Consider the following 25167-nt stretch of genomic DNA (forward strand, 5'->3'; position numbering starts at 1 on the left):
TGTGTCTCTCCAATCTGGGTTGTGTTGTTTGATAACATATTGTAAATGCTTCGCAATAAGTGTCAGGTTGCTGTGGTAATTTTTAGCAATCCTTTCCCACGCCTCTTGATCAGGGGTGGAGAATGGTACTTTAACCATCAGTCTCCCTCCTTCTGGTCCCACTGCCTCTCGCAGAGCGGCCTGTAACACTGCTTGTCTCCTGGTTCTGGACAAAACCGGACTGCCAGGAGGGGAGTGGGTTTGAGTAGATGTCCCTTCCAAGCCTGCATCCTCTTTTTTTGGAAAGTCCACCTCATCCTCATCCTCATCCTCATCCTCATCCTCATCCTCATCCTCCCGTCTCCTAGGAGGCACTTTCAGCAAATCTATTGTATCTTGTTCTTGAGCTGCAGCACGGTAGACCTTATCTGATTTGGTACATGGCTGTCCTATGCTGCACGCTGAGCAACATTGCTTAATTTGCCCTCTATTTCCTTTGTTTTCCTTCTCAAGGGCTAACACCAGTGGGTCTGAGGGAGCGCTGAGCCCACAGTGCCTCTCCCATTCCAGATGATTTCGTAAGGTGAGAAACATATCAGCATAAGAGACCTCATCCTACTTCCTTCCTGTCTTAAAAACCGCATTAACTGCAACAAGGTATTACAATCTAAAGTTCCTGCCGGTGGCCACTTGGCTCAATCTTCCAGCCTGTATAATGGCCACCACCGCATGCAGTGTTGGATTAAATCTTGTTCTCCAATCCCCCCCTACTGGTGACTTCTTTCCAGTGGGTTAAGATACACCCCAAAGAGCTAGCTCGGGGTAACTTCTTTGCTCTGGTGAGTTCCCATTATCTCCTTCTCCTTCTCACTTCCACCCAAAACTCTCTTCACAAAGCCTCACAGTCCTTTCCCAATTCTCCTCCCACGTGCAACCCCAGGTTACAGGTACCAGATGTGATTTTCCACACACAAGCTTTAAAATCTGAGGTTCAAAATGGGCTCAATTAGGAAACATCCATCCACACTCAGAGCATATGCCCTGCCACCTGCTGAACAGCAATGCCAACGCTTCTCACAAACTCCGCACTGCAATAGTGCCCATGGAGGGTGCCAGTCTCTCGAGGTGCCCAAGGCTCCCAAGAATTGCCCACAAAGGCAGGCTATTCCACTTACTCCTTCATGAATTTCTAAATTCTCCACAGTGGGTTGCTTCCAATCTAGAGAAACAATGTAAATTACCTTTATGTTACCATTAGCTGAGGTCCAATAAAGTCCCTCTAAATAAACCCATTCATCCCCTTTATCTATCCAGTGATTCACTGGATTTACAAACTCCCAGGGGTCAAACCCGAACCACTGAGGCAGTGGAATCCTCTCAGTTCGTCTAGCCACAGTTAAAACATGCACAATCTACACAAACACATTCAAACATGCCACGTGTCCTCACCCACACTTCTTTGCTTGCTCTGCTTCTCCCCAGCTGCCTCCCCGTGGGACGCTATCTGCCCCCACAGCCTCCCAGCCGGCACCCTGGGCCTCACTTGGCCGCCTCACTAGTGGGCAGAGCCTCCCCGCCCCGCACCATGGGTACACTCACTCACTCGCCCCCTCCTTCGTATAACTGAGCCCACAAAGGCACTCACTCACACAATCACAAAAACCCACCTACATTAACCACAATGTCCAGACACCACAAGCGCACAATAGCAGTAAGTAGAATCACAGCATTAAGGTCCAGATTCACTTGACCCACCCCCAGGATCACTAGTGGTCACAGAATTGAACAGTAAATATCCCTTCCTCCTGCCGCTCTATTGGCAAATGGACCCTTCCCCCTCCCTCCGGCCATGCTTGGTTGGCGGCTGCTTGCAAGCCCCAAACCTTTACTCACACAGGGACTGAGCTGTGCACCAGATGTCTCTGAGCAGCTTACCAGCAGCCCTTTTGGTCAAGGCCCCTTTTAAGCTTGATACACACTGTTTATCTCTGCACAGAGTGCCCGGAACACGGTCAGGCAGTGCCGGGATCCCGGGTGTGGTTCTGGTCCCCACAACTGAGCAATGGCAGCCCCAGGCTCAGAGCCAGTCAGAAAGCCAACCAAGTGAGACCAGAGGGAGGGCACCCTTCCAGTTTCTCTTGGGCATGGCCGCAAAACAACCCCTGCTACTTCTTCCTCCACCAGTGTTTGGGCTGTGCTGGTGGCAGAGCCAGCCAGGCTGTGCTCTGCCTTCCAAAGCCTGTTGGGAGCGGGCATGAAAAGCTCTGCATGCACAGCGGAGAGTCCTGGAAGGTGCTGGCAACAGCTTCCTGCGGGAACAGGGCTCTGGGCTCTGGCTGGAATAGCCTGGTTTTGGTGCCATGACCGCAGGCAGGAGTTGAGGCAGGTGAAGAGGCAGCGGGCAGCTTGTGTTTGTAGAGGGCCTGGGGCTGCCCCTCTGAACCTCCACCTGGAAACACACTTGGGAGAATATGAGCTACAGCTGGAGTGCCTGTCCTGAAAGGACCTGAAGTCATTAAGCCTTTCCAGCTTTTCTTAAGAGTGTGTTGGTGTTGCCCAAGAAAGCTTCATTTGGGGAAATGCCTTTGGAGGAAAAGGGCTTGCTTCTCAAGGAAAGTGCTTCCCAGGGAGCTCCCAGTGAGGTAGGTGCAAGGGTCCCCCTTTGGCTCTCTGTGGCAGAGTGGCAAGGGAAGGGAGAAGGCTGTGAAGAGCGGGTTTGGCATCTGCCTGGACCTGCAGAGACCAACCCAAGCACCTGCAGCAGGGTGTTCCCCCTTTGGACAGAGGCATGAGCAGGAGCATCCCTGTCCAGCCGTGAGCCCCAGAGCTCTCTCTGAGAGCTGTGAATTAAAAGGCCTTTACACACACACTTTTCACCTCTTCCCTGTCTGCTGTGTTTCAACTCTTGGCAATGTGCATTTGCCTCTTGCTTAGTGGAAGCTGCTGTGGCCCAGGGCCAGCACAGAGCTGGGCTGTGTGGGCCAGGCAGTGTGGAGAGTCTTGGCTGATCTTGGTGTGTCCCTGGCCTCAGAAAAGGCTGGGAAGGTTTGCCTCCCAAGGCGTCCTGCTCATTGGCTCTCCCTGTACATCCTGGAGAGAACAAGGTAGGCATTTCTGGCAGCTGGGCATCAGCAGGCCTGAGAGTGGGGGCATGTTGTGGAGCCAGCCCAGCTGAGATACCCTGAGAGGAGCCCAGTGCTCCTTGCTCCCCTCTGCTGACACGTGAGAGTTTGTCTGGTTTTGGGATGGCCCTGGCTGTGTGAGGGGTGCTGCGTGGACACGAGACAGCTGGTCCTGTCCCGCTGGGTCCCAGCAGTGCCTCACAGCAGTCCTGCATCCACGTCAGGATGCTGGCCAAGAGAGGTCCTGGAAGCTGAGGCAGCTGATTTTAAGCTTGTGCAGGTGCCTACAGGCCAAGGCCAATGGTGTTCCCTCAGGATACAGCAGTCCTGAGGGGTCTCCCTCGTTCAAACAAATCGGGAGCCAAATGTATGGTCTACCAAAAGCCCTTTTATTGACCTGGCGGGAGGGCAGGGGTCTGCACCCACTAAAATGTTTCTCTGCCACATAAAAATTTCAGTGGGTTGATGTAGGAATGTATCAAACATACCGTCCTTCTTTACACGGCTGTGGTGATTTGATAGGCAGGGGGTTAGAAATACATGGTGTCAGATTCCCAAACTTGAAGCTGATTTCCAGGCGCTGGCCAGGAGCGGTCTCGATGCCCCAAAGCAGCACAAAGTCTTCCTCACAGCTTCCCTGCACAGGGCTGATTCCACACTTGCCCTTAGTTCTTCTGGTAGACTATGTCTAAAGCTTTTTGTCAGGTCACTCTTATGTCAAGTTAGGCCACCAGGTTTTTCTTATGCTAACTGGTGCTAAGTACTTAGGTATGTCTGTGCTAATTACTTGTTTACTCATGTGAATTCCTTGTGCTTACTTATGTCAAACAAAGGCTTTGTTTCATCCCCAAAGGTGCCTGAGGCCACCTGCTCCTCGTGGCACCAGTTGCTTTCCTGTGGAACGTTCTCCCTCCCCAAGGGTAAAGAGGGAGCTGGAGAAAGAGCTTGCCCGGCTGCTCTCCATCCTTTCCCAGCACTCCTGGTGAAGTGGAGAAGTCCGAGCTGAGCGCAAAGGTGCAAATGGAACAGCCGTGCACGGGAAGGCTCGGTGGGAAGGATGATCCAGGATCCATAGGCCTGGCAGCCTGAGCGTGCTCCAGGGGAAGGCCTTGGAGCAGATCCTCCTGAGTGCCATCCCACGGCACCTGCAGGCAACCAGGGCGTCTGCTGGAGGGTGGGAAAGCTCTGCGGAGGGACGGGGACAGCTGGGGCTCCTGGCGGGGTGTTGAGGGCTTCTGTGTGGGAGTCTGGGGGGGTTGGTGTTGGGGGGGGTGTTGGAAAAGGAGTTGTCTGGAAGGTGAGAGGTCTAGGCTGGAATTTGAGTCAGTTTGAAGGCAGCATCTGTGCTTTGGCACAGCTTTGGTTAGGGAGGGCAGAAAGAATATCTGTGACTTTTCCTCTTCATGGTCCTGATTCTCCTGCAGGGAACAAGAGGGGAGAGCTGTACTTTACTCGCCACTTAGAAATCTGTACCAGGGGGAGGATTAGCTCTTTTGCCATCTACTCATTTCTTTGGGCTACTTTTGTACCACTGAGTGGACTCTCATTTCTTGAGAGTTTTTATTCCTTAAGAGAATTAGGATATTATCATCCCTTCCTAGAAAACCAAAGCATGGCCCTTGTTTTTTGCCCTTTTTTTGTGTAGTGTTATGTTCTGTAAAGTGACCTTCAGTGGATGAAGTTAAGGCAAATGAGTTGCTGCTTTGAGATGGGAAGCAAAATTACAAATCTTCACCTCCTCAGGCCATCCCAATTAATTTGGGAAGTTTGCAACTTTTTGGAACTACTTGAGTCGAGCAATGGGAAGTAAAGCATTCCTGAACTGAGGATTCTTACTTGCCAGATTCTTCTGTGCCTTCGCCGCTGAGGTGGTTTTGTGCTGAAGGCAATAACTTCAATGAGAAGATAATTTCAGCATGGAGTAAGAGCTTCCGACAGAGACCCAAGTGTTGCCAGCAGTTGCTCCAGGTGCTCCTGCCAACAGCCCCTGCAGGCAGGAGCGCAGCCCCCAATGCACGTGGGCTTTGGCTCCCTCTGGCACAGAAGCCCCCCACGGGCACAGGTCTCTGGGGCAGGAGACGGGCACCGGTGCTGCCAGGGCTCGGGGGTGGCAGGTCTGCTTGGGCAGGGACCCTGCCACATCTGCTGATGTCAGCGCTCCCCGGGCGCAAGGGGTCAGAGCAGCATTCCTGCCCTGGCCCACACGTTCCTCGTCTGTGTCACACGGCCACGCTTAGGATGGCCACCAGCCAGGACGTGTCCCAAGGAGGCCGTGCCAGCTTCTGTGGAAGGCCCCATGCCCTTCCCAGCGCAGCTGCGTCGGCAGCCCTGGGGCCTCCTTCTGCTGCCCTGAGCCCGCAGAGCAGGGCAGCGTTTGCTGATGGTTTGAGCCGTTCCTAAAGATCCTGTCGGGGTGTCTTAGACACTTGGGGTGAGGGATTCCTTCCAACCTGAGCCACTTTGGGTGGGCTGGGGGTGGTCCCAGGGCAGGGGGCAGTGTGTGCAGGGGCCCTTTGTGACATGGTGCAGCATGGTCACCGTGGCATGGAACGGGACAGCGTGTCCAAGGGCCCTTTGTGACACAGGGTGACATAGGAGCTGGTGGTGACAAGGCCACACCACAGTGCTCGGAGCACACGACGGGACAGGACGGGACAGAGCGGTGCCGTGAGGAGCCCCCGCACAGCACACTTGTTCGTGTCTGACCCAGAGCTTTTCCGAGGTGCTATTCCTGCAGCTGACCTCGAGGCCAGACCACAGGACTTGGTGACCCGTGGCCTTCCCAAGGCTTCTCTTCTGCAGGTGTCCTCGAGGGCAGACCGTGGGACTTGGTGCCCCAGAGGCATCTCCCATCCCTGCCACCAGTGCCCTCGAGGCCAGACCACAATCCTTGACAGGAGTCTCCTGTCCTTGTGGCAAGGAGCCCTCGAGACCAGAGTGCAGGACTTGCTGTCCTGTAGCCTTCCTGAGGCTTCTCTCTTGAAGGTGCCTTCCAGGCACGACTGCAGGCCTTGCTGACTCGGAGATTTCTGAGACATCTCTCCTGTGAGTCGTCACAAATCCAGTCACTGACATGGAGCAGAGATCCCCGAGAGTGCCCAAGCTGGCCTGGGTGGAGGAAGAGGAAGAAGGCCCTGGAGCTGGCCCAGCACAGGAGACTGAAGAGGTGGTGCGGTTCAAGCCTCTGCAGGAGGGTGAGTGGCAGAGCTGGGCTGCTGGGCTGCAGGGCTGGTGGCTGCAGCCAGCTTGGCCACATCCCACCCCATTGCATCCTATTGCATCCCATCCCATCCCATCCCATCCCATCCCATCCCATCCCATCCCATCCCATCCCATCCCATCCCATCCCATCCCATCCCCTGGGGACATGCCCATGGACAGGACAGAATAGGGGCCAGGACAGACACCCCAGGACCGTGCTCCATCCCTTGGGACATCCCGGGGCTGTTCCTACCTGGGGAGCGCAGGGCTGGGCTGTGTTCTCCGGCCTCGCCCGCAGCCCCTCAGCTCAGGCTGCGCTCACTCTTTGCCAGATGCAGCCGTGCAGCGCACACAAGAGCAGGAACGCACCCGTGGCCTCTTCCGCAGAACAGTGCAGGTACCTGCAGCCATCCCCACCTGGGCTGGGCCTGCTGTCACTGCTCAGCCGAGCACCGCGCTTGGAGCATTCTGTGGAACATCCCTGGCTTTGAGGGCCATGGCAGTGGGGTGGCAAGGGAAGCACTTCTCTGGGGAAGCTGGGGACATTCCTCCCTCTGGCAGCTTTCCAAGTCTCCCCGTGCCTTCTCCAGGTGCCTGCCATGGTGAGGTACATCCACCAGTGGCTCATGGCCAATCAGTTTGCTGAGCACAGGCTGAACAGGGCCCTGCTGGATCTCACCAAAGAGCAGCCTGCTGACGTAGTAATGACGCTCCTGCGTGTGGCCCCATCCTGTGACAGGTATGGGGCCCACCTGCCCAGAGGGCTCAGGGCTCCCCAGCCCATCAGCCTATACAGCCTGTCCCAGGTGTCTGACCAACAGAGAGTTCCAGGGCCCTCTGGCTGCTCCCTTTGCCAGCCCTGGCACGTCAGCCCCCGAGCCTTCTGCCATGCTTCCTCGCTGGCCCTCAGGGACCTGTCCCCACAGGGCTGGGCTGTCTGGGTGCTGCTGGCGAGGGGCAGTGGGCAGAGGCAGGGCTGGCAGCCAGCTCAGCTCCCCGCTGCCGCCCAGGCCACGGTGCTGTGTCCCAGACTCCTCTGAGACAGAGCTCTGACCCCACAGAGCTGCTTTGACCATGTGGAAGAGCATCATGTGCTCGCCCAGGACTGCGGAGCCGGCGCAGCTGATACTCCTCGATGTGCTGGGGAGCTGGCCAGAGCACAGCACGTGCACCTCCGATGGGGACAAAACGGGTGTCTTTGTCCTGGCTGTGAGTTTCTGACACTGGCCTTTGCTGGCCCCAAGGCCACCTGTCCAGCAGCTCTGCATCCTCCTTCCCCCACTGCATCTCCCTGCCTCAGGCGCTGGGCTGAAACCTGGCCTCGGGGCAGCTTCAGGGCCACCAGGCCCGGTGCTCCCCCTGTGTCTCTCCGGGCCTCTCCCTCCCATGCTCGGGCCCTGCCACACGGACACCTCGGCACTGAGCACTGTCTCGGGCTGCTCTGTCCTTTGCAGGCAACTGTGGTGATGTGGAAGATCCTCCAGATGCCCTGTGTCCCACATGTAGTGACCGTGTATTTCCCCCGCCTCTTTGTGCATCTGCTCTTCCAAGTGTTCTTCAGCACGTTGGATGTGCCAGCAGAGGTCGATACCTTCTGGAAGGGATGCCAGCAGCAATACGGCCTTGCCACCAACCCCAACAGGTGCTCCATGCCAGTCCTCCTGTCCCTGCCAGGTGCCCAGGGCAGGAGCCAGTGCTCCCAGCGTGACCTGGGCTTTGCTCTGCATGCAGGTTTGCAGTGCGGACCCTGAAGTCCCTGCTCTGCCAAATGCAGCACGAGGATGTGGTGGTGGCAATAGAACGCAAGTGTGGCTGGGACACGCTGCTGTGTGCTGACACCCACCACTATGCCGTGGGTCTGCTGGCCAGGTGAGACCCCCTTCTCCCCACTGCCTCTGACATTTGTGCTCAGTGCCCAGGGTGCCCCACACAGTCCCCGTGGTCGTGGGCCAGAGGGCCTTGTCACCGAGGAACAGCCAAGCCGACTGGAAAAGGCTGGGAGAGGAGGGGGCCCACAAGGAGCCACCTCCCAAATAGCCCAGGGCCCTTACAGGATGCTGGGGAAAGGCCAGACCTCTGTGAGTCAGTCCTGGGAGAGGTTTGTCCCCCGGCCCAAAGTCTTGGTTTCTTTTTCTCCTGCCAGGGAGATGTCCTGTGTCTCCATCCCCTTGTGCTCAAGGATCGCTCGCGACCTGCTCCGGCTGCTCAGCACACAGGAGCCACGCTGGGAACTGCCCGCCCTGGCGTTCCTTGTGGAGGTGAGCCTGATGGCCAGCGCTGCCTCGCTCAGCTGCCTCCCAGCTCTCTGCCCTCTCGTAGCCGCAGCTGCCTGGGACGGTGCCCGCGCCCTGCGCTGCTGCCTGGGCCCAGCCCTGTGCTGTTCCGGGCTCTTGCCGGCCAGGTCCCCTGTCACTGCCCTGTGCCTTTCAGGTTCTTGAGTGCCTGAACTTGAGTGAACGCGGTGCTAAGAGAATCCTGCAAATCTTGTCAAGGCACCTGCGGAGCGAGTGCAGGGAGAGGCGTCGCCTGGCGCTCAGGGCCCTTCTTGTGCTCATCGATGATCCCTTGATGGTGAGAAGGGGGCAGCGGCTGAGGCTGCACTTGGGAATGCAGTCGCTTGGGCTTGGCTGGGCTTTGGGCGCTGGGGCAGCTGCTCCCAGCTCTCCTGCCTCCTGGTTCAACTGCCCAAGTGCTTCGGAACAGCCCTTTGGCCCCTAGGCCCTGCGGCAGCAGGATGGCGTTTCACAAACTTGTGTTCTGCACAGAGCGAAAAAATGTGGAGCCTGACTGAAAGTCTTGTGGAGCTCCTGTGGGACGCAGATGGAGAGATAGTCAGCATGACAGTCAGGCTCCTCAGCTTTATCTTCTGGGACAAGGCCATGCTGATACCCAGCCCCATCGCACTGCAGCTGGTTGAGGCGCTCCTGCCACTCTTTGACCACGTAAGGCTCGCTGCCCCCAGCCACGGCCACTGACTGCTGCCTGGACACTTTGTGCCCTGTGGATTTGCAGGCCTGAGCCAAGCTGAGCCCCGTGCAGCCGATGCTGAGGTCTTTTTTTCTTCCTTTCATACAGGACAATAGCCATGTGCAGCTGCTCTCCATACTGCTCTTCCAAACATTGGTGTCTCTTCCACTGGAAAAGGAAGAGAAGGCCCTGAAGACACACGTGCGCCAGAGCCTGCTGCCACTCTTCTTCCACTGCCATGATGAGAATCAGCATGTGGCACAGGTGAGGACTCATGGGCTGCTGCTGTCCCCCTGGGAGGGGGCTCAGCTGCCTCCTGCCCTAGCGCCTCGTGGGCTGCAGCCTCCTCCAGGCCTTGGCACAGGGACACAGGGACACAGGTCCTGCGCCCTGGGCTGTGGGGCCATCTCCGCATCTCTGCTGCTCTCCAGGTTTCTCAGGAAACGCTGCTTTGTGTGGCTGAGTTCCTGAAGAGGAGGGATCTTCAAAAACTGGTGAAGAACAAGAAGCTGTGGAAGTTCACCGAGTGCCTGGTAAGGACGGCCTGGAAGTGCCAGCCTCAGGCTGGAGAAGCCCCCTGAGCGCGGTGCTCAGTGTGTGGGCTGGCAGCTGTGCCCCTGCCCGCTGCTGCACCCAGAGGCTGCGCGGGCTCTTCTCCAGGCTCCCGTGGGCCCGAGCCGGGGCCGATGGAGCCCCGGCCCGGCGGGGCCGCGGGGCGGGGCGGCGCCGCGGCTCCCGGGGCAGCAGCCGCCCCTCTGCCCCCTCCAGAGCCCGGCGCCCGCGGCTGCTGGCCGCGCCTCAGGGCTGTGCGGGCAGGGGAGGCCGGGGCTGGGCGCAGGGAGCGCCCGGCACAGGGGCTGAGCCCGCGCCAACCCTTCCCTCCTGCCGCTCTCTGCAGCTGGCCGACGACAGGAGCCGAGCGGCCGAGCACCTGCGCCGGGCCCTGCAGTACCTGGACAGCCCGCAGCAGTCCCTGCGAGAGGAGGCCATCAGGTTCATCGGTGAGCCGTGAGCCCGGGCTCCCCTTCCCTCCCCGCCCCGCCGCAGCTCGGCCCCAGCCCCGGCTGCTGCCCCGGCAGCGCCATCCGGGCCCGGCGCCGTGGAGCCCCGCCTGGCCTCGGCGCTGCTGCCGCCCTCTCGCAGCCGTGCCCTGGGCCGGCAGCGTGCGGCAAGGGCCCGGGCTGAGCCCTGCCGGGCCAGGAGGCCGTGTGGCCACAGGGCCGGCAGCGCCGCTGGCAGGGAGCTGTGCCGCTGGGCCGTGACAGGCTCTGTGTTCACAGGGATGGCCGGGCAGCACCTCAGGGGGAAGAAGGAAGAGCTCCAGCTCATCTGTGAGGGTGAGTGAGGGCAGCGGGCTGTCAGCGGGGGCTGGCGGGGGAGCTGCAAGCCCTGCCCCGGCTGCCGAGGGCTCTGCTCCCTGTGCGGACGAGGGGCGGTGTGGGCAGAGCACACAGAGACGTCAGGGCCACCTGGGGGATTCGTGGCCAGCAGCTTCGGGCTGATCCTGTTGGTCCCTGCTCCCTGCTGGCCATGGCTAGAGCCGGCTGGCACGGCCCTGGAACGGGGGTCTCTTCGGGTCCCCTCAGATCCGGGAACTGACCATGGCTCTGTTCCTCTCTCTTTCAGCCCTTGAAGGCATGGCAGATGACATCAGCGTCGCCGTCGGAAGCCTGGCAATTCAAACACTGTACGTCCTCCAGGCAGTAGAGAGAGCTCGATATTCCATCTTCGACAGCCTGTGTGATCAGCTCCACAGGGCATGGAGGACGCGGCCTCGTCTGTCAGGGCTCGGCTGGCTGCACTGCTGGAGCTCTGCAGAGAACTGATCCCAGAAGCTCTGTCTGCTGGGGCCACCTCAGCCAGAAGCAATGTTTCATTTGTTCAACATTGTTCTTTCCTTATTTTCCTTTTTCCTTAGCATATAAATGTAGGATATGTTGTAATAGACAGACTCCCAGGATCTTTCATTTGCTGCCCAGGGTCTGCAGAGCACAGGGGTAGAGGGGAAAACGGGTCCTTGTGCTCAGCAAGCGGCCCAGGCCAGCAGTGGGGAAGGGAAAAGTATCCCCTTGGCCTTTGCTGGTTCTGCTGAAGCCTTTGTGCTGGCGACAGAGTGGCTGTGCAGGGCTGGAGCTGCGGGGATCCCTGTCAGACCGGTGCCTGGAGATGGCCACAAGCCCTCTCCCAGCCAGGAAGCGTCATCTGTGTCCTCCTGCCCGTGTGTTGCTGGCTGCACACCCGGGCAATGTGTAGATGCAATGATTTCTGTTGCACGTCCTGACCAGTATAAAGTAACGCCTTTGATTCTCTAACCCTGAATTTGCTGTTGGAGATGTTTCATTTTCACACAGTTTCAGTGACAAAGGGACCCCCCCGACTGAAGATGGGATCCTCAAAGCTCACCCCCCCTCCCAGATGGGAGGAGAAAACAGCCTTGGCCCTTTGCTGGAGGGGGGCACCCAGTAATCAGTGGAGGCTCCAAAATCAGCCCCCAGTCCCCTCCCCACTTCTAAAGACATAGAACACGTTGCCCCCCAGCCCTCCCGTATCCCCTCTCATTCCAAAATGCTCCCACACCCCCAAGATGCCCTGAAGCTCCCCCAGCCACTATAGTCCCTGCAAAGCCCCCCGAGAAATTGCCCCGGACCCCCTGATACCCCTTCCCACTTCCAAACACATGGAGCCAGTCATGACACAGCTCCCCAAATCCCTCCAACCTCCCCTTTCCCCAAATTCCCCCAGCACTTCCAGATCCTCCAGGCCCCTTGGCCCTGTAGCCTCTTGAAAATCCCACCAGCCTACCCTAGGATGCCCCGAGCCCCCCCTGCACCTCCAGACACGTAGAGCCAGTCATCCAGCAGTGCAGCTGCATGGCTGAGGGGGCTGCAGGGGCTGTTTTGGGGGTGCAGCTGCTGCCAGCCTCCCCTGCAAAGGCTGAAGCTCCTCAGGTCTTTGGTCAGGATGCCCTGGCCAGCTCCCACCTGAAGACCACCAGCGTGTCCCCTCAGGCCATGGCCGTGTGTGAGTGAAATTGCAGAGGGGCAGGGGGGAGAATAAGGGTTTGTTTGAGGTCAGGGAATGTGATATGGGGCTTGGGGGGGCTTTGGGGAAGTTATGGGCAGCTGGGGTGGGGTCTTTGGGGGAGTTACAGGCAGCTGCGGGGTTGAAACAGGGGTTGGGAGGTCTCTGGGGCGTTTCCAGGGGCTGACAGGAGGGTTTGGGGGAGCTCTGGCGATGTTCCGGAAGTCTGGGGGACGTGACATGGGAGTTTGGGCTTTAAATCTGCCCTGGGTGAAGAACTTAATATTTATAATCCTGTTAGAAATGAACAGGCTTTTTGACACAATTAAATGGGGACAAAGTCTTCAAAGCAAAAAGAAACTTTGTTGCTATTTGGCACCAAAGGAGTACACAGAAGCTTGATGAGTTCAAGAGAGAAAAAGAGTTAATTTTATTTCTGACTTTGCAATATATAGAATTCTAAAAGTGGCAGTAGATTGGAGGATGAAATTGCCACTTCTGTAACCACACTGGTCAAACTAACAGTCTATTAATTTTCTCCTCCCACAAAGAAGAATGTAAAACAATCATTATTTGCATGAACAGTGCATGAGAACTTTAGTAGAAATATGTAAACATTATCAGAAGGCTAAGAAAGTTTTATGAGAACTTTAAAACTTTCAAAATAACTATAAAAGAAAACTTAACACTTTTAAAAATGAGGGCAACAACTGTTCATTCATACCGATTCAGCCGAGCCGAATTTGCATGTCCCTCCCGAGAGCAGAACACACACACCTTCCAACAAAGTGGAAAATTTTCGGGCATTTCCCGGCTGGGGCAGTCCCTGTCCCCTTTCCCATTGGCTCGGTACTGGGGCACTTCCATTCTCTCCTGACCACCTGCTTTTCTGTCTACTCCCCCATCATCTGAATTCCTTTTTAGTCAGGGCTTCAACCCCGCCCCTCTCCAGCAACACCCAACAAACCAACCAGAATATATCCAAACCACAAACAACAACACATAGAACCAACAGCTTTCATTCTTTAGCTGAATAATCTTTTGGCTTCAGCAAAATGTCACCTCGTCTCTCACAACCCTATAAAGTCTTTGTTCTTCTTCCCTAAGTTCAGGAGTTTAGCATGGCCTTGGCTGAGGAGCAGTCCATGTCAATCAGTAAAGCTCACTAAAAATATCAATTGATTTAGCTAGTTGAAATGATCGTGGATCGTGTGTTTTATAGAGGGCACGTAATGAGGGGGACATGATGGGCAGATCGGGAAGTCCCGAGTACCTTCCAAGTAGCTCAGCCAAGGGGGAAAGGGAATGAAAGAAAATGCAGCCGGGAAAGAAGAAAAGAAGGCTACTTGATCCAAGTGATTGGGAGACTGCGTTGGACACACGCCTGATGCACGCTCTCCCTTTATGCCAATCAAGGGACTTTTACAGGACTCCTCTGTCTCCTTTCTGCACACCACCCTCTAGCCACGTAAATTTGACACTCTGAGAGCTGTCAGACCTTCACCAGAAGCTGTCAGACATTCACCAGGAGCTGTCAGACCTTCAAAGGAGCTCTCCGACCTTCAGCAGGAGCTGTCAGACCTTCACTAGGAGCTGTCACACCTTCACCTGGAGCTGTCACAGCTTCGGCAGGAGCTGTCAGACCTTCACCAAGACCTGTCACACCTCCAGCAGGAGCTGTCACACCTTCACCAGGAGATGTCAGACCTTCACCAGAAGCTATCACACCTTCACCAGGAGCTCTCTGACCTTCAGGAGGAGCTATCAGACCTAAACAAGACCTGTCAGACCGACAGCAGGAGCTGTCAGAACTTCGGCAGGAGCTGTCTCAACTTCACTAGGAGTTGTCCCACCTTCACCAGGAGCTGTCACACCTTCAGCAGGAGCTGTCAGATTATCAGAAGGAGCTGTCAGACCTCCAGCAGGAGCTGTCACACCTTCAGCAGGAGCTGTCAAACATTCACCTGGAGATGTCACACTTTCACCAGGAGCTGTCACACCTTCAGCAGGAGCTGTCGAACATTCACCAGGAGGTGTCAGAGCTTCAGAAGGAGCTGTCAGACCTTCAGCAGGAGCTGTCAGACCTTCACCAGGAGTTTTCACATGTTCACCAGGAGCTGTCAGAACTTCACCAGAAGCTGCCAGACCTTCAGAAGGAGCTGTCACACTTTCAGCAGGACCTGTCACACCTTAACCAGGAGCTGTCACACCTTCACTAGGAGCTGTCACAAATTCAGCAGGAGCTGTCAGACCTTCAGTAGGAGCTGTCAGACCTTCAGCAGGAGTTGTCAGACCTTTGGCAGGAATGGTCAGAATTTAGGAGGAGCTGTCAGACCTTCACCAGGAGCTGTCACACCTTCAGCAGAAGCTGCCAGACCTTCAAGAGGAGCTTTCAGTCTTTCACCAGGAGCTGTCACACCTTCAGAAAGAGCTGTCAGACCTTCAGCAGGAGCTGTCAGACCTTCAGTAGGAGCTGTCAGACCTTCACCAGGAGCTGTCAGACCACCAGGATGAGCCGTCACACCTTCAGAAGGAGCTGTCACAGCTTCAGCAAGAGCTGTCAGACCTCCAGCAGGAGCTGTCAGATTTTTACCAGAAGCTGTCCGACCTTCACTAGGAGGTTTCATAACTTCACCAGGAGCTGTCAGACCTTCACTAGGAGCTGTCACACCTTCACAGGAGCTGTCAGACCTTCACCAGGAAGTGTCACACCTTCAGCAGAAGCTGTCAGACCTTCACTAGGAGCTGTCAGACCTTTGGCAGGAGCTGAAAGACCTTAACCAGGCTCATACTGGGAGTGACTGGTCTCATACCGGGTGTAGCCGCTCCCGAACTCAAGACCCCATGATGTCCCCCTAAGGCCCGCCACGGCTGATCTCTGGAGCCCTGCCAGCTCCAAATATCCCCCGCAAAAAACCCCAAACCCAGGCACCCCCCAGGATATTTGGGCCGAGCTCCCCCTCCCCGGGCACCTGCGGGATGGGGGCGATGCTCCCGGGGTGCTGCGAGCTCAGGCAGCGCCAGGGCCACGCGATTCCTTCTCTCCTCTCCTCCGGCTGCTCCCTGCTGCCGCTGCGCCTCTTCCTCCCTCCCTCCTCCTCCTCCCCCGCTCCGGGATCCTGAACCATGAGGGGAAAGGGGGCGAGGAAAGGGTGGAACCGTGAGGGGAAAGGGGGTGAGGAAAGAGCGGAACCGTGAGGGGAAAGGAGCGGGGCCAAGGGGACGCGCTGTCCTAAAAAAGCCCGGTTTGGTTTAAAATCACCCAAAAGGGCATCAAATGCAACCTACATCCACATGGTTCGGCCTGACATCAGCCAAATGGTATTAAAAGTATCCAAAGGGCTCTAAAATCCAAACAATGGGGTCTAAAATTGCCTCAAATGTTTTAAAAGACACATGAAATGGCTTAAAATCACCCTTAAATCCCTCAAATGCAGCTAAAATCCACCCTGAAAGTACCTGCTTTGGCCTAAAATCACCTTAATGGCTTGGTTTGACCTAAAATTGCCCAAAGAAGCAAAAAAAAACTACTTAAATGGACCCTAAATCACAAAAAAGGGACCTAAAATCATGCACACAAGATTAAGATTCACCCATATGGACCTAAAATCACCCAAAGGGATCTGAAATCCCCCTAAACCCCACCAGATTCAGCCTCAAATCAGCCACAGGGGCTGAAAATCCACCCAAAAAGGCTCGGGATCCCCGCAAGGGATCTGAAGCCCACCCTGAACCTGCCCGGTTCGGCCCAAAATCCCCAAAGGGGCCGAGCCCGGGATCGGCTCCGGGGTCGCTCCGGGACCTCCGCGTTCGCTCCGGGCAGTTTTGGCCGCGGCCCCGGACGGGCCTGGGCGGGACCGGGAGGGACCAGGGAGGGCTCGGGAGGGGTTTGGGCATCTGGGGCTTTTTTGGGCTTTTGGGAATTGTGTTGGGAGTTTACAGGGAATTGTTGGGGTTTTTGGGGAGAATTATTGGGTTTGGAGGCAGTTGGGGAATTTTGGGGAGTTTGGATTTTGAGGGGTTTTATTGGTGCTTTGAGTGAGAAGTTTTTTTCCTGGGGGTATTTGGGGGTTAATTGATTTTTTTTGTGTTTTCTTTTGAATTTTGGAAGGTTTTACTGGGATTTTGTGGGGATTTTGTGGGATCCTCTGGAATTATTTCTGGGTTTTATTGGGATTTTTAGGGGATTTGGAGGCATTTTATTGGAATTGTTGGGGCATTTAGTGGGATTCTTTGGGGATTTGGGTTTTTTAGTTATTTTAGTGGGGATTTGGGGGGGCTTGTGGGTTTTTTTGGGTGTTGCCAAGATTTCTTTGGGTCTCGTGAGGATTTTGTGGGGCTTGTTGTGGTTTTGGAGACATTTTTGGGGGGATTTGTGGGGTTTAATTGGGATTTTGTGAGCTTTTTTTGGGATTCGAGGGTATTCTAATGGGAATTTGTGAAATTTAATTGCGATTTCATGGGGTTTATTGGGACTTTCAGGGGTTTAAACCAGATGTTGGTGCCTCTCAGCCCTTCCCCACACCCTGGGACAACTCCAAAGCCCCCCAAAATTCCACTAAAACCCCCCAAAATCCCCCAAAAATCCCAATTAAAAACTCCTAAACACCAAAGAATCCCACAAAATCCCAGTGGAACCCACCAAAATTAAAAAAAAAAAAAACCTCCCAAAAATTTCAATAAACCCCCCAAAAAATAACCACCCCAAAACCCTAAAAAATCCCCAAAATCCAAAATCCTCAAAACCCACAAAACCCCCATAACCCCACAAACCCAGTAATTCTCTCCAAAATCCAATAATTCCCCCTAATCTCCCAACAAAATCCCCCAAAGCCCATAAATGCCGCCAAAATCCCCCCAAAATCCCCCCAGAGCGCCCCAGACTCACCGGGGGGCGTCCTGGATCAGGGGGCACCGGCCGGTGGAACAGAAGCCGCTTCAGGGGGCCCGCGGAGCTTTTTGGGGAGGGGGCACCATGGGAGACCCCCCAAAAACGGGGGAGGGGAACCCCTGTGGTACCCCCTCCCCCGAATGCCCCCTCCCCCGGTTCAGGAATAGCCAAACTCAAGAAAATGTAAACCAGGCTTGACTTTCCAGAAATTATTTTTGGCCGGGTTTAGCTGCATCCTCCAGGCTCAGGATCACCGGTGTATTTGCAGGTTTTGCTCTGCATCATCAGCCTGCCCAGACTCTGCTCGGTGTTTCACAAATGGAGAAGACAATGGATAATGTGCCAAGCTTCCTTGCAAACAGCAACACCTGCATCAGCATGACAGAAAAGAAGGGAAAAAAAAAAAAAAAGAAAATAATCAGCGGTTAGAACAGAGCCAGTGTCCCACCATCTTCCCCTCCACTGTTATTATAGAGGCAAACCTGGGCCTAAAGCTTCCACCTCTCAGTTCCTGATGCTGTTTGACTTCAGCCTTGACTCCCCCTGATCTACCTGACTGCCGTCCAAGTGGGGCTGGGGATGCTCAGCCTGGAAAGAGGAGACACTGGGGAGGCCTCCGTGCAGCTCTGCAGGACTGGAAGGGTCCCACAGGAAAGACGGGGACAGTGTTCAGCCGGGCCCGTGGCAACAGGACAAGGGGGGATGGCTTTCAACTGCAGGAGGCTGATTGAAGTTGGATCTGAGGGAGCTGCTCTTTTACACGGAGGCTGCTGAGGCACTGGCCCAGGCTGTGGATGCCCCATCCTTGGCAACAGGGCTGTGAGCAGCATGGGCTGGGGAAGATTGCTCAGCTTGGATCAAGATGCTCTTTAGATCCACTGTGATGTCACAGATGTGATGTTCCAGCAGGAACTTCCAGCGTCCAGCAAAGAGCACAACACAACCACTGGCCCTTGTGTCAGCCCACCCTGTGCCAGCCCTCGTGCCCGCTCACCCTTCACCATGCTCCCTGTCACTCTTCTCGTCACCTGCGCCCTGATACTCCCATCAGTCCTGAAAGCTCTCTGTTGCCTGGATTTTGTCATCCGTCCCTGCAGGATGCTCACATTTGTCCTGAGGAAGGTACAGTGCCATTCCATGGAGGTGGACACCCCCCAGCTGCCCGGCTGGGCTGGAGTTCTGAGGGGATGGGGTGGGACAGGGACCCCACTCTGAGGTGTTGCTACCTCTGCAGGCTGTCACCGAGAGAGAGGACGAGATGGAGGTGGACATGCAGGCTGATAGAGAGGAGGACATGGAAGTGGATGGAGAAGAGAGTGGAGACAATGCGATGGAGGTGGACATGGAGATTGATACAGAGGAGAAGATGGAAGTGGATGGAGAAGAGAGTGGAGAGGAAGAGATGGAGGTGGACATGCAGATGGATACAGAGGAGGAGATGGAAGTGGATGGAGAAGAGACTGGAGAGGAAGAGATGGAGGTGGACATGCAGATGGATACAGAGGAGGAGATGGAAGTGGATGGAGAAGAGACTGGTGAAGAAGAGATGGAGGTAGATGTGGAAGAGGAGATGGACGTGGAAATGGAAGAGTACCTTGAGGACATGGACATTGATGAGAAAGATGAGGAAGAGGCCATGATCTTGGGATGAAGAGCAACACCAGCAGCAGGACAGGCATGTGGTCCCCACAGGCAGAGCGGGTCCCCTGCTGCCAGGCTGGGACTGGGCTGGGTGGTCCCTGCTCAGGGATGTGGGACCCGGTGCATTGGGTTCTGGTGGCCATCCCCAGCCTGTGCTGCGCTTGCTGGGCCAGCCTGGGGGCACATGGAAGAGCCCTCTCTGCCTGATTGGAGCGACTGTGCCTCTTGCTTTTCCTCAAGGACCGATGGAGATCCCAGACAGAGATGCCACCCTTTTTGTACATACGTTGTAGAGTTTGTTGTTGTCTTTAGGCTATAGGTTTTAGGGCTTCTTTTTGTCTTCTGTAAATACGTTTCATAGACTTTTGTTAGATATGTTCTTGGGTATATATATTCCATAGATAGTTGTTGTTACAAATATTCTTACAATGTAAGTGTGTTCTGAGTTTTCTTTGCTGTTTTTCTGAAAATAAACAAGCTTTATTTTTCACACCCCAGTTCTCTTTCCATTTGCTTCAGGCACAGGTAGCATTTGCAAAGTTGTGGTTTCCGCTTGCTCCAGGTTCCCAGGGCTGGAGGTCAGTAGGGGCGCTGGCACAGCCACAACCTTTTGTTTGGGGGCAATATTGGGAAGGGGGTGGGAGAGGGGGCACAGGGGGAGGTGGGACCCACTGAGGCTCCCCCAGGTCACCTCAGGACCCCCAGGCCCCGTCCCAGCCCCCCCAGTTCCCTCCACAGCCCCGGCTGAGGGGGGCTCAGCCCAGGAGCCGCCGTCGTTCGGGGCTCCCCCGAGGGCAGCCGCCAACGGGAGAGCTCCCGGCTCGGAGAGACCCCAGCAGAGGAGGGGATCTTGTCCCCCCTCGAGGGCCCTGAAGGGTCTTCAGGCCCCTCTGAAGAGGAGTTTTTCTCTTTTTAGGGATGTTTGGGGGGACCTCACCCCTCCAAGGGTGTTTTTTCCTCCCCATTTTCAGGTGTTTGTGGGGCCACAGCCCCACAAGCCCCTTTTCAGGGGTGATCATGACAGCTTTAGGTGACATTTTTCCTGGGGACTCACTCCAAGCCGCTGTAGGGGATGTTTTGCCCCCCAGGGTGGATTTTTGGGGTTTAAGGGCCCCCGCTCTGGTCGGGTCCCACTCTAACTCCCCTGAAGAGGCCAACACCACTCCTGCTGATTCCGGCAGCGGAGCCCTAGGAGGGTTGTAAGAGTTGAAATTTTTAAATTTCATTTTTATTCTATTTTATTTAAATTAAAATTTATTGATTTTTAGTTTTATTATAACTCGTTGAGAGGACAGCAAGGACATTCAAGGGCAGGAACATTTTTTCCTGGCTGGTGACTGGAATTTCAGACCCTGGCAGTGTGTGCAGAACCACACAGACTGGGATCAAACATGGGCTGAGATCACCTGGACTGAGATCCTATGGACTGGGACCATATGGAATGGGACCATAGGGATCAGGACGGTACACACTGGGATAAACTGGGTTGAGATTATATGGACTGGGACCACATGGACTGGGATTGCACAGACTGGGATCCCATGGACTGGGAAAAAGCATTGGCTACCATTGGCTACCATCCACATATAAAGGTGGCCACCTCAAGTTGTCTTGATCCTTTTTGGGTGTCCCATCCCCCTCTTTCCCCCGCCTTCCCCATCGTTCCCCCAATCCCCGCTCCCCTCTCCCGTGTTTGGTTTTGGGGGTTCCAGGCCCCTCCCCGCTCCGTGGGGGGGTCCCGATCCCTCTTTGGTTTAATTTGGGGCCCCCAACCCCTTCTCACCGCGACCCCCGCGGCCGGGGGGGCTCTCAGCACCACCAGTGCCACCAGTCCGGCCCCAGCTGCCCCCGCACGCCCCATCCCCATCCCCAGGGTCACCTCCCCCCTCCCCAAATTCCGCTCCCGGGGAGCGCTGGGCGCTGCGGGTCCGCCTGGCGACTGAGGAGTCATCGAGAACAAGCGCTCTGATTGGCTAGAAATGGCCCCGAGCAGTCTCTGATTGGCTAGCGCATTGAGAAGCGTTTTGATCTGCCTGGCAACTGATGAGTCAGAGCTATCGCAGGCGCTGATTGGCTGAAAATCGCCGGCCCGGCAACTGAGTTGTCAGCAGCGCCGCGCGCTCTGATTGGCCAGGAGCTGTTTTGGGGTGGGGACGGGGGGAACTGGGGACCCCCAGGAGCCCCCCGGCTTTGGGGGTTTCCATCCCCCCTCGGCCCTCGGGGCGGCCCTGGGGCCACCCCAACACCCCCAAAGTGGGGAGGGTCCCCGGAGCCGTTTGGATCCCCCAAAAATGGGCTGGAAGCGGCAGGAGCCGCCCCAAAAAGGATTGAAGGGTCCGGTCCGGGAATGGGGGAGGCTCCGGGGATGGCTCCCATCCGGATCGGGGCGGGCTGGGATTGAGGGAGGGTCCGTTCAGCGACTGGGCAGGGGTCTGGGACTGGGTCAGGGGCTGGCATTGGGGAGGGTTTGGGAATTGGGGAGGGGTCTGGGATTGAGGGGATTGCTCCATCCCGGGATTGGGGCAGGGTCGCTCCCTGGGGGAGGGGTCCATTATTGGGCCAGGGCCTCTCCCCTTCCCGAGCCCAATCCCGTTCCTGATCCTGTTCCCGATCCCAATCCCATTCCCATTTCTGTTCCCGTTCCCGATCTCATTCCCGACCCCGATCCCACTCCCATTCCCGATCCCGATCCTGTTCCCAGTCCCGGTCCCGCCGCTGTTTCCAGGAAATGGCTCTGCTCTCAACCCCGACCCCAAACCCAGCGGGTCAAACACCCCAGATCCTGGGGTCAACTCCCCCCGACCCCAAATCCTGGGCGTTCAAACACTGGGGGGGTCAAACACCCTCAAACCCAAACTCTGGGATGTCAAGCCCTACCCCCCTCCCCAGCCCCGAACCCCAAATTTTAGGATCAAACCCTCCAAATCCCAGATCCTGGGGTGTCAAACACTCCCCAATTCCCAAACGATGGGGTTAAATACCCCTGATTTTGCTGATGCAAAAAAATGTCTCAGAAATTCAGCCAGCTTGTTCACCTTTTTTGTAAACTTCTTTTCAGGGTTGGACGACCTGGTTGCGACAGCGGAACCCTTCTAAAAGACGGATGCTAAGAGACATAACCGGTGCTGTGGGAACAGGATTGGGAATTCTAAATAGCATTGATTCAGAAGTATTAATGAACACATTGGCTGCCACCACTAGATTTGACCAAATTCCAACAACCACTGCAGTCGTCCTTCTTGGCCTTGGGAAGACATCAGTGCTTGCTATCAAACATATTACCAAGTTGGGAGGAAGCAAGCGTAAATGATCACAAATTGGTAATTGATGCACTCGGTGCCACACAAAAGAACGTTTCTTTAGCTCTCAGCTGTATCCAGGCTCAATTAGGGATGCAGTCGGTTGCTGCCTCGATTATAAGAGAAGGTGAAGAAGGCACTTTTCCTACTGAGATTCGGAAAATAGTTTGGGACAGTGCCGCTGATTTTGAAAAGGAATTCCAATCCCGGTGGAACCTAGTGAACTTTACCTATGACCCCATCACAAACATAGCCACAGCTTTGGTGTTAACCGTACGTGATGCCTCAAGTGCATTTGGTATTCCCCATCATTGCACTAGGACTGGGACACATATGGAGCCACTGGGAATGTGCTGGGGGCTACTGGGACCACGCTGGGGGCAACTGGGGACAAGGGTGAGTGACTGGGGCCCTGCTGGGAGAGACTGGGATCATACTGGACTCATACTGGGATCTTACTGGGAGTGACTGGGACTATTCTGGGGGCAAGTGGGAGAACTGGGAACACACGGGATGAAAGTGGGAACAATGGGAACAGTGCTGGGGGCAAATTGTATCATAATGGGGAGTGACTGGCAGCAACTGGGCTCCTGCTGGGAGCAGCCCCTGGCGGCCCCGGGAGCCCCGCACCCCTTTCCCGGCCATGCCGCCCCTCCAGCCCCAGCACCCCCCATTGCCGGGGTGCCGGCACTGCCAGGGGTCCCCCCCTCTCGGGTTCCCCGCTGGGGCTTCTGGGGCTCTCCTCTCTCGGGGCTCCCGCTCAGGGCAGCCGCGGCTCTCCCGGGGCTCCCCAAAACCGGTGTCCCCCCGACGGGGCTCTGCCGCCACCCACACTGGGATCCCCCAAAAACACCTCTCGGGGACCCCCCCGATGTCCCCCCGAGGGCCAGCTGCGGCTCGGCTTTGGAGCCCTGCCAGCTCCAAACATCCCTCCCAAAGAACCCGAACCCAGGCACCCCCCAGGATATTTGGGCCGAGCTCCCCCTCCCTGGGCACCTGCGGGATGGGGGCGATGCTCCCGGGATGCTGCGAGCTCAGGCAGCGCCAGGGCCATGCGATTCCTTCTCTCCTCTCCTCCGGCTGCTCCCTGCTGCCGCTGCGCCTCTTCCTCCCTCCCTCCTCCTCCTCCCCCGCTCCGGGATCCTGAACCGTGAGGGGAAAGGAGCGAGGAAAGGGCAGAACCGTGAGGGGAAAGGAGCGAGGAAAGGGCGGAACCGTGAGGGGAAAGGAGCGGGGCCAAGGGGACGCGCTGTCCTAAAAAAGCCCGGTTTTTTAGGGCAAAATCACCCAAAAGGGCATCAAATGCAGCCTACATCCACATGGTTCGGCCTGACACCAACCAAATGGGATTAAAAGTATCCAGAGGGCTCTAAAATCCAACCCAAGGGGCTTAAAACTGCCCCAAGTGTTTTATAGCCCTCAAGAAATGGCTTAAGATCACCCATAAATCTTTCAAATGTGACTAAAATCCACCCTGAAAGTTTTCTGTCCAGCCTAAAATCATCCAAAGGTATCTAAAATCACCAAAATGTCCCTGACACCAACACAAGAAGACCTAAAACCACCCTAAAAAGGCTTGGTTCAACCTAAAATTGCCCAAAGCAGCAAAAAACCCTACTTAAATGCACCCAAAATACACAAAAAAGGGACCTAAAATCACCCACACAGGATTAGGATTCACCCATATGGGCCCAGTTTTTCCTAAACTCACCCAAATGGGCCCCAGCCCCACCCCCATGGGCCTAAAATCATCCAAAGGGGTCTGAAATCCCCCCTAAACCCCACCAGATTCGGCCTCAAATCAGCCACAGGGGCTGAAAATCCACCCAAAAAGGCTCGGGATCCCCGCAAGGGATCTGAAGCCCACCCTAAACCTGCCCGCTTCGGCCCAAAATCCCCCAAAGGGGCCGAGCCCGAGGCCGAGCCCGGGATCGGCTCCGGGGTGGCTCCGGGACCTCCGCGTCCGCTCCGGGCAGTTTTGGCCGCGGCCCCGGACGGGCCTGGGCGGGACCTGGAGGGACCAGGGAGGGCTCGGGAGGGGTTTGGGCATCTGGGGCTTTTTTGGGCTTTTGGGAATTGTGTTGGGAGTTTACAGGGAATTGTTGGGGGTTTTGGGGAGAATTTTTGGGTGTGGGGGTGTTTGGGAATTTTGGGAGTTTGGATTTTGAGGGGTTTTATTGGTGCTTTGAGTGGGAAGTTTTTTTCCTGGGGGTATTTGGGGGTTAATTGATTTTTTTTGTGTTTTCTTTTGGATTTTGGAAGGTTTTACTGGGATTTTGTGGGGATTTTGTGGGATCCTCTGGAATTATTTCTGGGTTTTATTGGGATTTTTAGGGGATTTGGAGGCATTTTATTGGAATTGTTGGGGCATTTAGTGGGATTCTTTGGGGATTTGGGTTTTTTAGTTATTTTAGTGGGGATTTGGGGGGGCTTGTGGGTTTTTTTGGGTGTTGCCAAGATTTCTTTGGGTCTCGTGAGGATTTTGTGGGGCTTGTTGTGGTTTTGGAGACATTTTTGGGGGGATTTGTGGGGTTTAATTGGGATTTTTTTGGGATTCGAGGGTATTCTAATGGGAATTTGTGAAATTTAATTGCGATTTCATGGGGTTTATTGGGACTTTCAGGGGTTTAAACCAGATGTTGGTGCCTCTCAGCCCTTCCCCACACCCTGGGACAACTCCAAAGCCCCCCAAAATTCCACTAAAACCCCCCAAAATCCCCCAAAAATCCCAATTAAAAACTCCTAAACACCAAAGAATCCCACAAAATCCCAGTGGAACCCACCAAAATTAAAAAAAAAAAAACCTCCCAAAAATTTCAATAAACCCCCCAAAAAATAACCACCCCAAAACCCTAAAAAATCCCCAAAATCCAAAATCCTCAAATCCCACAAAACCCCCATAACCCCACAAACCCAGTAATTCTCTCCAAAATCCAATAATTCCCCCTAATCTCCCAACAAAATCCCCCAAAGCCCATAAATGCCGCCAAAATTCCCCCAAAATCCCCCCAGAGCGCCCCAGACTCACCGGGGGCAGTCCTGGATC

The 25167-nt window shown here is 55.6% G+C and overlaps 1 protein-coding gene across 1 annotated transcript; it reads left to right on the top strand.

The window, feature by feature from the left end:
- The first annotated feature begins 9072 nt into the window (after positions 1–9072).
- Positions 9073–10814, top strand: LOC137467257 (maestro heat-like repeat family member 5). Its single transcript, XM_068178765.1, has 4 exons — positions 9073–9533; positions 9701–9802; positions 10168–10270; positions 10550–10814. The coding sequence occupies exons 1-4, from the start codon at positions 9345–9347 to the stop codon at positions 10612–10614; spliced, it is 459 nt and encodes a 152-aa protein (XP_068034866.1). The 5' UTR covers positions 9073–9344; the 3' UTR covers positions 10615–10814.
- Positions 10815–25167: the final 14353 nt, after the last annotated feature.

Source organism: Anomalospiza imberbis, unplaced genomic scaffold (assembly GCF_031753505.1).
Source record: "Anomalospiza imberbis isolate Cuckoo-Finch-1a 21T00152 unplaced genomic scaffold, ASM3175350v1 scaffold_55, whole genome shotgun sequence".
Taxonomy (NCBI): Eukaryota; Metazoa; Chordata; class Aves; order Passeriformes; family Viduidae; genus Anomalospiza; species Anomalospiza imberbis.

Bases quoted from the DNA above. Each gene is read 5' to 3' on its own strand.
- LOC137467257 (XM_068178765.1), top strand. From the start codon at position 9,345: ATGCTGAGGTCTTTTTTTCTTCCTTTCATACAGGACAATAGCCATGTG. The intron at 9,534-9,700 runs GTGAGGACTCAT...GCTGCTCTCCAG, and splicing joins AGAATCAGCATGTGGCACAG to GTTTCTCAGGAAACGCTGCT. The intron at 9,803-10,167 runs GTAAGGACGGCC...CGCTCTCTGCAG, and splicing joins GGAAGTTCACCGAGTGCCTG to CTGGCCGACGACAGGAGCCG.